The sequence below is a fragment of the Oncorhynchus kisutch genome, linkage group LG5 (assembly GCF_002021735.2).
Source record: "Oncorhynchus kisutch isolate 150728-3 linkage group LG5, Okis_V2, whole genome shotgun sequence".
In the NCBI taxonomy this organism is placed as follows: domain Eukaryota; kingdom Metazoa; phylum Chordata; class Actinopteri; order Salmoniformes; family Salmonidae; genus Oncorhynchus; species Oncorhynchus kisutch.
The window spans coordinates 31,603,630-31,617,173 of record NC_034178.2 but is presented as its reverse complement, the minus strand read 5'-3'; the positions used below and the strand labels follow the sequence as shown (position 1 = coordinate 31,617,173).

Genomic DNA, 13,544 nt, shown 5'->3' with positions numbered 1-13,544 from the left:
GAGGGATAGATAGGGGAATACAAATCAATAAAGATGCTTTGTTCAGTAGACTTTTTACACTCGTAAGCACAATAGAAATCCTTTCCAAACTGGTTAAACACAGACTTGTTACCCTGTACGCTGTTTAAAGACAGTGATGACAGGTGTGGTAGGGGAACAGGAGGCCTCGGCAGGGGACAGACACACAGCTAACCCAGCCTGCTGGAGACTCACGAGTTTCAAAGCCCTAGCACGCCACTGATGCCAGGGTGCCAATCTGTCCACACAGGCTGGTCACAGGAAAGAGCCGTCGATTTGGGACGTTTGAAAAGGTCCCGAGGACGTGGATATATGCCTTCGTCGGCGCTCACCAAAACAAAAACAATGGCACAGCGCTGGAACTGACGAGACTCAGAGCCAGAGCGCGACCCTTAGACCACCGCACAACGGCAATTCACAATTCTCTAACAAGCAGGGAGAGTACTTGATGATACTTAAAACGCATCGTTTTTTAAATTATATTTGAAGCTTTCCCCAAACCATAGCCCTAACCTTAACCACTCAAAATGTATACCTAAACTTAAGCCTTTGAGCTGTTTCTCTTTTAACCCTGTAACCATGTGGAATTAACCCTTTAACCATGTGGAATTAACCCTGTAACCATGTGGAATTAACCCTGTAACCACGTGGAATCGATCCACAAGCTCAACACTGCCATATTCAATGGGCATCAGTGGTGTCGTGGAGGATATACACAGCTATACGCTGCATATCCACTTGTTCTTCAGAGGGCATTGCGTATACTCACTTCTTAATCCCCATGATGCCTATCAAAGTAGTGGAGTGGAGGCCTACGTCGTATCAATGAATAAGGCTGATGGAACAGAACAGAAGGCTTAGCTTCAAATGTTGATGAACTGTTATTTCCTCACATTTTAGGCGCAGCGGTGTGCACACGGCAGTAGTAGCGCGAATGTTACAAAATGCAATTTGCGGAAAGACACCGTTCTAAAATGCACGTGCAAATGGTTTCATGGACAGAGATGGAAATATCTGTTAGACATTTAGAAAGAGGGGAGATCTAAAGATGCAACAACTATTATGGGTTGCTAATGTGACTAGGAGAATGCCTTTGGCTGCTAGACAATGAAATAAAAGTTGAAAGAAAACCAATAGAACAGGAGAACGCATAATAAGGAAGTCTTCGTAAAAGAATTGCCTCCACGTTCGTTATAACATTTTGGTTATTGGTTACTTTGAATCAAGGTGAGACATGCCTCATAATCTGAAGTAAAATGTCCAGGTTTAAAACAATTAAGGAATGGGAAAAAATATAGTGATGCCAATGACAGGCCTAATCGTGTTCTTGTAGATGGAAAGGCTTTCCCAGAAACCATCTCAATGAAGCCTTCACAAGCTACAGAGTAGCTACAGACCTCCATCTCATGTGCTACAGAAACACTGCTAACTGAACAGCAGTGTTAGGTGCCTGTGCACTTGAATTAAAGGGTAACTACACAACAACAAAAAATGGGGGGAAAATAAATAAATCGGTCTCCTGATGTGGTTTAAGCATAGTTATGGACCTTTTCTATTTTTCTATTAAAAATATGTGACTTTGAGAGTGAAAACCTGGGGGGGGGGGGGGGGGGGATTCAAAAATCAGAAACATGTGACTCAGTTGACAGGCTAATTTATCTGTTTTAATAGACGGCCTACTATTAGCCTGCTTGCACAGTACAGCTTGGGTTGGCCTGACTCAAAGACTAATATGGGATTCCTCATTTTAGGTCATTCAGAGTGTGTTACTGTTTCTCATAGAACTTCACACAGATCACCTTTCCTTCGCTGGGTGGTCCGTTTGGGAAAACGTTGGCTACATTAGAGTATATCCAAATCTCCTGGCGCCACTACACCACCGATGGGCATGAAATGGGAGAAAACATGAAGAAAAAGAGGACGTAGGTGTACTCCCTGAAATTGTTGTACATTCTTATAAAACTTTAGTAAGAACACATTGTCTGCTTCAGAAAGCAGACTCACTGCAGCAACCTCAGACACTTGGCCAGGCATGAAACCCCTGTCATTGTAGGAAAACAGCAACAGCCTTCAGGGCAACAAGCAGTGTTGGGGAAACTACTCTGAAAAGATAGTTTACCAAGTTACAAATTACTTTACACTGAAAGAAGCAGTGTTGGGGAAACTACTCTGAAAAGATAGTTTACCAAGTTACAAATGACTTTACAGTGAATGAAGTTAAGCTACACGAAAGCTACCCTTAAGAGAAATATAGTTTACTTAACTACTTTTTCAAAGTAACTTTAGTTAACTACATCCAACCTAATTTGTGAAAAATCCTCATATGTAAATCTGAAATGTCAACAACAAACTACAAGACCAGTTCACTTTGGGGTCATATGTTAACAGAATGTGTAATTTAGCTATTAAACACAAAAACGATGTTTCAAGTGTGAATTAGGCAGGTCTGATGCCAAAAAATGAAGGAAATTATTGCCCATATCTTATTTTTGCAAAAAAAAGTTGTGTGTAGTTCCAGTAGTTATCTACACCGCTAGATGGCAAAAAACAGTTATTAACTACTGAAAACAGCACCTAGATTTGAATTCAGTTCAAATACCCCCAAGCTACTTCAAAATGTACTTAAATTACTCATTTAACGACATGTAGTTCACTCCTCCCCAACACTGGTCAAGAAGTCACTGCCAACAACCCAGATCCTACAGGGTTATGGCTCCATTGAGATGCTGCTAAGCAATAGAGAGCCATACTATCTGTGAATACATCTGACCTGCTTTCATGCTCCATTCCCTGGGTGGGGAGAGAAAGGGGGAAAAGAATGAAAGAGAGAGAAAAGGTATGGGCCTACTTCCCAGCCTCCTCCTCATTGGACCATGAAAGCCTCTCTTTCTACCCCTCTGTTCTCTTCTGTGTATGGCAGCCGGAAATACATTCGTATCCCTCGTGGACCGGTTCGTACCTAAAACATTTTCCATTCAGGCTGCATAGGCTTCGATCTCCTCCTTAACTTTATTTACTGGTGAGAAAAGAGGAAATAAACTGGTAAAATATGTGTACTTTCCTTATGAAACACCATTTTCCACCACCATGCAAGAGTGGCTAAATGCTAATCCTGTGTATCGCGTTCAGGCAATCAGGTTAAATCTATATGACCAGAGGTTCATTTATTTTATTTTACGCCTGCTGCAGTTTCTTTTGACGCGTCAAAATGTGCGCGCGAGAGTAAAGAGCGTCAATTCACAGGCACCGCGTTGCAAAAAACAACTTAAATGTCAAGAGAATCCATTTAAACAGGTGTATTTGTTATGTTCGCTATGTAGCCCTTACATACTATTGTTGTGTGTTCCTTTTGACTCGCCCTTAAATGTCCTATGGGAGCTACTGTACCTGCCTGCCAGCACCAAACAGTTATGTTGGCTCACCAACTGTGAGGAGAGTTGTAGATACATCTTAGCAGTTCATGAAGAATTTAGCTAGAATTTAGTCTCATCGTTTAACATAAAAGTATTCTCTCTTATCTCTCGATTTTTCCAGCTCAGCCTGCCTAGGCTATATACGACAAGGCTATATACGACTAGGCTATATACGACTAGGCTATATACGACTAGGCTATATACGACCAGGCTATATACGACAAGGCTATCTACGACTAGGCTATATACGACCAGGCTATATACGACTAGGCTATATACGACCAGGCAATATACGACCAGGCAATATACGGCCAGGCTATATACGACCAGGCTATATACGACTAGGCTATATACGACTAGGCTATATACGACCAAAATCAACACAGGTGGGCTGCATTGTTTCAAATATATATCTTATTTGACTGAAACCTTAGCTTACAGACCAATACATTTTAAACTAAATGTTTAGCTAGTCTACTTAGCACAGGGAAGATCATAACAATTTCTCAAATTCCTTTGCAACAAACGACCCACGCCATTTATCGGCTTAATTTATCAGAATTGCTCCGGATACACTTGAGAACAATACACCGTAGACGCTCACGCCGGTTTGTTTTCTCTCAGTCACGACCAAAAAACACTTTTCCTTTGAGTTGGGCTTCAGCAGCATCGCTTTAGTGGAAACCAAGACTATTCTCAGGGCAGACCTGGTTGTAGATAGATATGTTCGATTCGCGTTGGCGACAATTGTAACATTTTAGCTAACCCTAACCCTTTTCCAAACCTAATTCTCCTAACCTACTGCGTATGTTCTCCTCACCTGCTACGAAAAGGGTCAAAACCGACAGACCCGCTCTGAGAAGAGTCTTGGTTTCCACTAATGAGATACAGCCCTGCATAAGGTTAGGGGTGAAAAACCAGACTGCTGTAACATGATTGGCTGAACACGATACACATCATCTGGGATTAGCATTCAGCCACTGGCATTGTGGTGTAAAAATGAAAATATGCATAAAGAGGAAATCGAAGCCTTTGCAGCCTGAATGGAAAATGTTTTTGGTAAAAAACGGTCCACGGGGAAACGAATGTACTGCCGGCGGAATACAATGCATTTGGACGGTAAGATGACATGACTCAATATCGCCATCTGCCAGCCTCTGGGCTAGTCTTACTGGTCTGTTACAGTCACAAACACACTGTGCCAACTTAATCAAATGTTTCTTCTCCTTCTCTCTCCTGTTCTTCCCGTCTGTCCATTGTTGGAAACCTGTCCATTCATTCCTCCTATATGGATGGATTTGGGTATAGTTATAGCAGGGGTTGTGAATTAAAGATGTAAGGAGAGGGGGGAGCGCTTTCAGACTCTTAGGATGCAGCTAACCTGACTAGTTTATGATGAAGTGGTGTCTGCCCCCCTCTCTTTTTCCTTCTCTGACCCATAACAGGGGGGGGGTCACCTAATCTTCTGTGGATGCAGTGCTGTTCATTAGGAGGATCATATCCTGTCCTCTCTTTCACTCTACAGTTTCCTCTCCAATCTGTATTACCACTCAGATATAAATCTAGTATGACTGACTCCCTAACCACGAAAATACCACGATCCCCTTGACAGCAAACATCGATGAACCATCAGCGAGTAAACAGTTAACCCGCTAAACACTACCCCTCTCATCCTCTCCCCACTCGCCCGTGACAAACCTCACCAAAACCCTCCCGTGCGCCCATGTCCTTGGTTCAGGCGACATTCGGTAAACCTCGGACAGACCCTCGCACGTGAGGCGACGGGCCATTTAATTCATAATTCTGTCCTCTATTCCTAACGTTGTTCTGAATGACTAGCACCACACCAGAAGGCAGGGAGACCTGCAGGGAGAGAAAACGCCCTGCGTTGTTTCACAGGCATGTGGAATCTGTAGGCTACATACATAACATCCCCATGGAGAGCAAAAACACATTTCATACTGTCTTATTAATGCAGTATATGGATGCACCGATACCGCGTAATTCAGACATAAGGCTATCGGATGTATTTTTATCAACTGTGGGCCTGATGATTTGGTAGGCTAACCTCGATAAAAATAGGTTATCAAGATGTTCTTAATAAACAGAACGCTTCGATGTGACACCACGGTAGACTATGATGACAATTAAACAAGAATAATCTGCCTACTAAACCCGTCGAATAGGAACCACACGGTGTTACCCTTTGTAAAATGAATAGGCTATTAGTTTGAATATTGGGGTAGGCTTAGACAGGAATAACTGATCCACGTTGACGTATCCACGAAGCGGAAAATAAATGCGCCAAGGCATTGTGGGCTGGATAGCCAACATGGGCGCAAGGAACAGCATTTATAACAATATAAAACTTGGTAGAAAAGTATTACCTTTGGCTTGAGTCTCATATTCGGCTACGATCTCCTTGTCCTTTCGGAATTTGGCCGTAGACGTCATGGCTTGTTCTTCTAATCAAAAACACTATTCGTCGCAATAATGGGTTATAGGAGCAATCAGAGAGAAAAAAATGGAACTGTAACTATTCGCTTGGAAGCAGACCCCACTGAAATATTGATAGCGAGCAGCCCCACAGCCCGTGGAATGGTATTGTCTTCTACCCCCTTCACTCTGGCCGCATTGCAAGAGTTTGGCGCTGCCGTATTCCCATTCGTGTGGACCCCTTCCTCAATGCGTTCCCAAACCCGTTTATAGAGCAAACAGAGGAGAGATGCATTCCCCTAAACCAACAATAACCAGTCAGCCAGCACGGCCGGATGAGGAGACTCCCAAAAAGTTTAGTCCTTCAGTGAGTGGCTGTAACCACGACGATTGGAGGATGGCTTGGTTCCGTGGCTCTCTGCTCTTCCTCCTAGAGTCAGAGTGGGGTACATGGATGAGCTGGGAATGGGAAGCCAATGCGCAGGCATGGGGGAAAGCACACACACCATGCATGTATCGCATTTATTTGGTTGATACATAAACTGCTGAGTGCTTGTCCATGCATATTCATTATCACACTAGCCCAGTATTTAATACTGTGTATGTATGGATAAAATTGTGGGGTTTTACACATCATTCAAACCTATAACAATGGGCAACTTTATTGATACTGCAGTGATTAGGCCAGATGCTGGGTGTTGCCATGTGTCTGGGGGGTGGGTGTAGGGCCTTGCAGGGTTGGGAGGGCAGTCAGATGATATCCAACTGTAGTTCTGAACAGTGACGGTTAGAGTTGGTGAACGGACCCTTGCCTACACACTACACTGTAATAACACATAGGGCTAATCTGACTCAATATAATAGCTGTACTCTTGAATTGTGATCGACTAATTATCCGACAGAAATGCATTACATTGTTTTAGGGTGGGGTCATATCTGGCAGAGCCCAGAGAACATAAAGCTACAAATATATTTCAGTTCAATGTGGTCCAACGTGCCCATGACATTGACAATATATTTGACTAAAAACAGTTTAACTCCGGGTGTGTTGTGAAAAGCAAAAACTCTGAAAAAGGTAAGAACACTTCAAAACAAACTGGGGTACCTTTTATAGGGGTTTGTAAATTATATAGGCAGTTACACTTTGTATTAGTTTATTGGTAGCTTAGAACACGTTACAGTTCATATAGCCTAGGCCTATATCATTGTGTGAAATAGAGTCATGTGATGCTTGCAAAACATGGGCATATCGCAATGTCAACCAATCAATGAGTTATAGCTGTTTTACTAAACTAACTATAGCAGCTGAGCGACAACCACTTTAAAGAAGGTGCTATCAAAGTTTAGCCCTACAGATGATATTAATGATGTTATATATACAACATTGGATCTTGCAGAGTAGTAGGCTGCAATATAGCCTGGAATTGAAGCACGAGGTTAAAATCTATCATGTATATATTTTTTTACAGACAGTCAGATCTAATATATTTATAATTAGCTCATTGTTATATCTGCGGTCAGATCACGCAATGGTCACGCAAGTTGCAATATTGTCCCGAGATGCATTTGGCTGTAGAAAAGAAATAGGAGGATATTTAAATACATACATTACAACAATGTGAAAAACTAAAGGCTTTTATACGTGGAGGGAAATATAACTGTTGCATTTGAGCATGTGTGGCATAAGAATGAAAGCCTTGTGGAAGCAGCCTGTTGCTAAATTCACAATTATTTCCTTTTCACTCATCCATAAGTGAAGGGGGAAATAATAGTGATGGTTACATCAAGCTATATACGAATAAAGTATTTCGCTTTTTTTTTGCCATAGAAAAGTCTCAGGATCAGAGAGGTATGAGCTAGTCCACTGAGATATAATAAGAAGGTAAAGTCTCCGGGACACCGTTAGCTAACTAGCTAGATACCCATTGTCTTTCTACAAACGTTGACATACATCCATGTTATAAGTTGCAAAAGTTACTTTTCTAACTATTTGTGTGATATAAACGCATACTGCATCGCACACGCTTTACAATGCAAGTTGCTAAAAGCCAATCTTATACATGCACCACATTGATTTTTACCTCGTATGTCGACTTCAATGAGAATACGAGCTTTACTATTTAATTGAAGTCCCTCGTGAAGATTTATTTGGTGCTTTCTTCACAAATTCTAAAAATAAAAATAAAAACTCTTCATGGAAAAATATGAGATTTTGCATCTTTCGATTGGCTGAATTGATTATGAATGACATAGCATCCTTTAAATCGCCTGTCAAGATTACTTAGGTAGGCGTGATATACGATTATTACCCAATGGAATAGTCATTATTGTCCCCGAGAGCCAATCGAAATTTGACATAAAGCCGTTTAAAAAATGTTTCAGGAAGTATCGGCAGCTAACAGGAAGTTATAAACAATCAACACAACAGTGAAACTAGCTGGCTACTACTACAACAATTGACTGAATCTGTGAATGCAACGACGTAACTGAACAAAGATTCAGGAAATGGTTTCATATGAGAAGAGCACGTCGAAGATAAGTTGAAATGGCAACAGACCATTAGCTATTTTGAACATCGGATGCTGTGTTATTGTGGTCACTCGTTACTTTAAGGAACGTAGCTAACGATAGCTATCTTGCGGCTCTGTGTTGACAAGTAGTTAACGTAGCTAGCTTGCTATCAACAAGAGTCGGTAGCTATCTAGTTAGTTAATTATTGACACCTCCAATATAGACGTGGAAACGTTAACGGTAGCTATATGACAACGTTACGCCATCTGATTTGTGGCGTTTGTTTTATAACCAACCTGCTGCTAGCGACGTCCAGGTAGTTGTTGCTAGCTAAGTTACCTACTGAGTTATCCAGTAACAATAGTGTTTAGCTAGCTAACTTAGGTAACAGTTAGCGATACATTTTTATTTTTGATAACGTTCGCTTCAGAGGAGCTACCATTTGCTACATTGATCGATCTGTTTTGACACATTTCCTCTGGACACTGGGATTCTGGGGCTAGCAGGACAGTATTTGAAGAGCATGTCTACCTCCAACTTCAAAAACAAATGTGTCACTCAAGTGAATTGTATATACTGTGAGAGTCTACTCTGCACAAGAGGAATGAAGGCAGTACTTCTTGCAGACACCGAAATTGAGCTGTTTTCTACGGACATACCTCCCAACAGGTAAGCAATACCGCCACTATGTTGTTATGACATGATCACTGAATGTGTGGATGTAGTTGTGACTAATGAGCTAATATTATGTTTTCTATTGGGGGAGGGGATCGCTCAGTTGTTTTTTGTTCATATGTTGTGTGTTTGTGATTACAGTGAGATATAGTGAATACTTTATAAATCGACATAAGTTATTATCAATTATCACACTCTATGGCTAGAATGAGATGGTGCCCCTTTGTCCCCCCCTCTTCTAGGACTGTTGACTTTGTGGCCAGCTGCTACTCTACAGAAAGCTGCAGATGCAAACTGAGAGATATCGCCTGCCTGAAATGGTGTGTATTTAACCGTACTGTAATCACAGATTTGCCTACTCCCATCACTCTAACCTGTTTGCATCGACCATATAATCCTATGTGCTTTATGTTTACAAAATAACAGCGCAACACTACCGTGGCTGTTTTGGTGGGGGTGTTGTTTATTCATGTTTATATCGACAAATACCAATGTAAATGTGTGCAAATGTCCATGTGTTGTGCTTCAGTAGGAAAGTTGTTCAGCCAGCAGTTTGGTGGGTACAGGGAGGCTTTTGTCAGGCCCCTTTTGTTTCTCCGGTGCTTTGTTGTTGTTCACAGAAATGCATTGGGTAGATAATAGACACCTACTGCCTACTGATAGTTAGCACTTTCACAGGTGCTCCCTATAAAAAGCTGATGTGTTTTTTTTTGTTTCTCTCTCTCTCTCCTCCCCTACCCCTTTCTCTGTATCTATTTCCCCCGCTCTGCCTCCCCTCTCTCCCCCTCTTCAGTGGTAATGTTGTGGGGTATCACGTGGTCGCTCCCTGTAAGCCCTGCTTGCTGTCCTGTAACAATGGCCATTTCTGGATGTTTAATAGTGATGCTGTGTCCACCCTCAACCGACTGGATGCTACAGGTTAAAACGTCTTCACTCACTGTCTCCCCAGCACACTGCCCTCTTACAGTACCTGCTCATGAACAATACAGACTGTATCCCAAGAGGACTGTCCTGAACCCAAAGGAGTTAGTTAAAGTAGATGTAAAGAAGAAATTCCCCTAAATGCATAGTTTGTGACAAGATACAGTACCCTCTGCAACACCGAGAGGTTGAATATATTACTTTGGGTCATTGTGCAACGCCTGGATGCTAGCCTGTTTCCTCTTTGGCCAATTTTTGATTGGCTTAGCGAGTTGGCCAGACTTAATTAAACTGCTGCACCACACAGTCTGCCACACACAAACTTTGGTGTTGACTTTGTCTTTTGTTGCAGGTTTAAACTTGTTGCTGTGGGGAGAACTTCCCGAGCTAGAGGACAGCGAGAACGAGGAATCAGAAAGCCCATCAGAGGAGGAGTGTATCAGGTAGAGAGGGAGGAGCAAGATGTTACCCTGTGACCTACCAGAACCCCCAGGAATAGACGGAGAAGAAGCAGTGAGCGGAAGAGGAGAGGGGGGCTTACCCTGTGACCACATCCCCCTTCCCAACATCTGCCTGTTAGAAACACACTCTCCTCTCACGGTCCGATCTTTCTCCCTTTCATTCTCTCTCTCTCTCTCTTTGGGTGAAACCAATGGTAGAACTGCCCTCTCTCCTCAAACTCACAACTGAAACCCCACTCAAACAAACTCATCTTTCTGATTCACCGACGGACAGCCGGATGGATGGATGGTCTTACCATTTCACATGGCTATTTTATACCCTTTGGGTTGCCTATTGCCATTGGACACTGGATTAAACATTGTATGCTGTGTTTTAGATGTTTTGTCAGTCCTGTGTTGCTCCTTGAACAATCACGATGATCTTGTGTTTAAGTTTCAGAATCTGACATTGTTTACATTGAGTATTTGCCAGTTTATCTTGTAACTCTTTCACGAGGAGGGCCAGTGTGATCAACAGATGGTACTAGAACATACAGTATAGATACGAGTTTGGTTCTAGGGCGCCTCTCTGGTGGGACTGAAGATGCCCTAGGAAAATAGATTAGGCCTAATTACGCACATGTCATCTGAACTTGGCGAAGGAGCCGGGCAGAAAATACATGATCGTGAAAAGGAAAGCTGATGTCCACTCACTACATTGTTGACATAGTAACAATATTGCAGCAAAAACAGTGAGAAAGTTCCTATCCAAACCCTGTATGAATGAAAACTTTAACGGTTGTGTGCTTGTCAGAGCACTGTATGAGCATACTGTATAATTGAGTATGGATCACTTATATAAAGGAGTGCCTGTGTAGAGCAGAACTTTCTATTGCTGCTGAAGCTTTTGCTTCAGCCGACCTTCTCAACTTGTATTCTAATGGCCTTGGATCTGATTTTTATTCTGTGGAGAGCTGTGGGCTGACTGTCATTGCAGGAGGTCATGCTCACCCTCTCACTGGAACTAAAAATGTGTTCGCTAGCATTGTTTTGATGCATCGGTGCCCAGCAAGTACTGTCGCAATGAGGGACATATCTTACATTAGTGTTAATATACCTCCCAGTTCAAGCAGACAAGCTATGCCTGTGTTAAAAAGATATGCTGAAGCTTACATGGGATATTATTTTGGGGGTCATAACGAGCATTAAGAAAGGTATACCTACACACCAAATACCTGAAAAGGCAGTCACCAATTTGAAATGGCAGTCACCAAGGCCCAGCGCAGTCAAAAATGTGATTTTTATGTTTCCACACTGAGGATGGAATAATACTGTGATGTTGTGAATATGATGATAATGCCTTTTTAGTGTAAAAGCTGTTTGAAAAGACCACCTGAAATTGCAGCCTGTTTTGGTGGGATGGAGTTTTGACGTGCCTGGTATCACCACCAGGCAGTAAATTGGTTAATGGACCAATAAGAAAGAGTTCCAAACCTCTCGGCCAATAACAACTAGTTTTCCGTTTCCCCTCCCCACTCAGACCACAAAATTCTTGCTTGAGAAATTGCTCTTTGCTAAGAAGCTATTTTTGTTTATTTTTGACCATGTTTAATTCAAAACTATCACATCAAGGTACTTGATTGTTACCCAGAAGTGAGTTCATATTGAGGTGAAAGCAGTTGCATTGGACCTTTTTAAATGATGTTCTAAGCTCTGGTTTAGTGGATCACATCTTGTCACATGATTAACAAAATGATTAGCCATTTATCTAAATCCCACAGACAATCTCTTTCCACTTAAATGTTCCTTTTTGTTTAATTTTCATTCACAAAAGCAATGTTTTGTAGTGTACTATAGTTTTTATTTTTCTCTGTTTATTTCACATTTCACTTGCATTTGAGTGTTACGTTTGGAGGCTGGTTTTTGTTTTGAGGTTTTACCTTAGTGACGGTATCACCTAAGAGCTTCCTATAGCATAGGACAATAGGGAGATAATCAATGACCATCAAAACAGTGACCAATTTAAAAAAAATGAAATCTCCCTTGAATATGATTAACTTAAGTAGCGTGCTTTTTATTTATTAATTTTAATGTATGTATTTATTAACAGGCATTTGCTGTGTTTATACTGATGTGACTTGCCCTGCTGAAAAAATATGTATATTTTGAAATTGCACTGAAACTGCATTGGTAGTTTGAAACATTTGTTATTTTTAATGCTTATTGTATTGATAATACACCTTTTTCCAAAATATCTATTGTTTTGTGAACTTTTTGGTCACAAAGAATCTTCAGGTACTGAAGCAAGTCTTCACATGTGAGTTCTCTAACATTGAGTTCAGGCCTAACTGTGTAGGTGTGTAATGTCTGTGGATGTGATGTTGGAATGTTGCTCTGACTGTCCTGGTCCTGATCTGCCAGCCAGCCATGGCAGCTCTCAAGTGATTCCGCCAGCACTGGGCTCCCTGCAACACACAATACATACAGCACAGCCATGGTAGGAGTCCATATGCACACTCAGCAAACGTGCGTGTGTCGGTTTTACCGGAAGTTCTCACAAGAATAGTAAACCAATGAAAATTCAGAGAAGTGAGGCCATTTTGCCATCCACACTTTGAGAAAGGCTATTTTATGCTTAGGAGTTAGGGTTAAAATGAAGGTTAGGGAAGGATTTTTAAATGGAAATTGTTGGTCCCCAAAAAGTCCTAAAGTATAGTAAAGTATAGCCTTTCAGAAACTATTCAGACCCCTTGCCTTTTTTCACATTTTGTTACATTACAGCCTTATTCTAAAATTTATGAAAATGTTTTTTTTCTTCTCTTCATCAATCTACACACAATACCCCATAATAACAAAGCTAAAACAGTTTTTCTAGACCTATATTGACATAAGTATTCAGACCCTTTACTTAGTTTGTTGAAGCACCTTTGGCAGCGATTATAGCATCAAGTCTTCTTGGGTATGACGCTACAAGCTTGGCACCCGTATTTGTGGAGTTTCTCCCATTCTTCTCTGTAGATCCTCTCAAACTCTGTCAGGTTGGATGGAGAGCGTCGCTGCACAGTTATGTTCAGGTCTCTCCAGAGATGTTCGATCGGGTTCAAGTCTAGACTCTGGCTGGGCCACTCAA

At 41.6% G+C, this 13,544-nt stretch overlaps 2 protein-coding genes across 2 annotated transcripts in view; one reads left to right on the top strand and one right to left on the bottom strand.

The window, feature by feature from the left end:
- LOC116374106 (SLIT-ROBO Rho GTPase-activating protein 2) overlaps positions 1 to 6,308 on the bottom strand; it is a 92,530-nt gene extending 86,222 nt beyond the window's left edge. Inside the window, exon 1 of the mRNA XM_031823895.1 lies at positions 5,819 to 6,308. Within this exon, the coding sequence (XP_031679755.1) occupies positions 5,819 to 5,885 (67 nt within the window). The 5' untranslated portion in view covers positions 5,886 to 6,308. The remainder of the gene's footprint in view (positions 1 to 5,818) is intronic.
- Positions 6,309 to 8,184: 1,876 nt separating this feature from the next.
- Positions 8,185 to 12,668, top strand: LOC109890914 (protein FAM72A). The gene is made up of 4 exons (XM_020483052.2): positions 8,185 to 9,047; positions 9,296 to 9,373; positions 9,847 to 9,971; positions 10,327 to 12,668. The coding sequence occupies exons 1-4, from the start codon at positions 8,902 to 8,904 to the stop codon at positions 10,419 to 10,421; spliced, it is 444 nt and encodes a 147-aa protein (XP_020338641.1). The 5' UTR covers positions 8,185 to 8,901; the 3' UTR covers positions 10,422 to 12,668.
- The last annotated feature ends 876 nt before the right edge of the window (positions 12,669 to 13,544 follow it).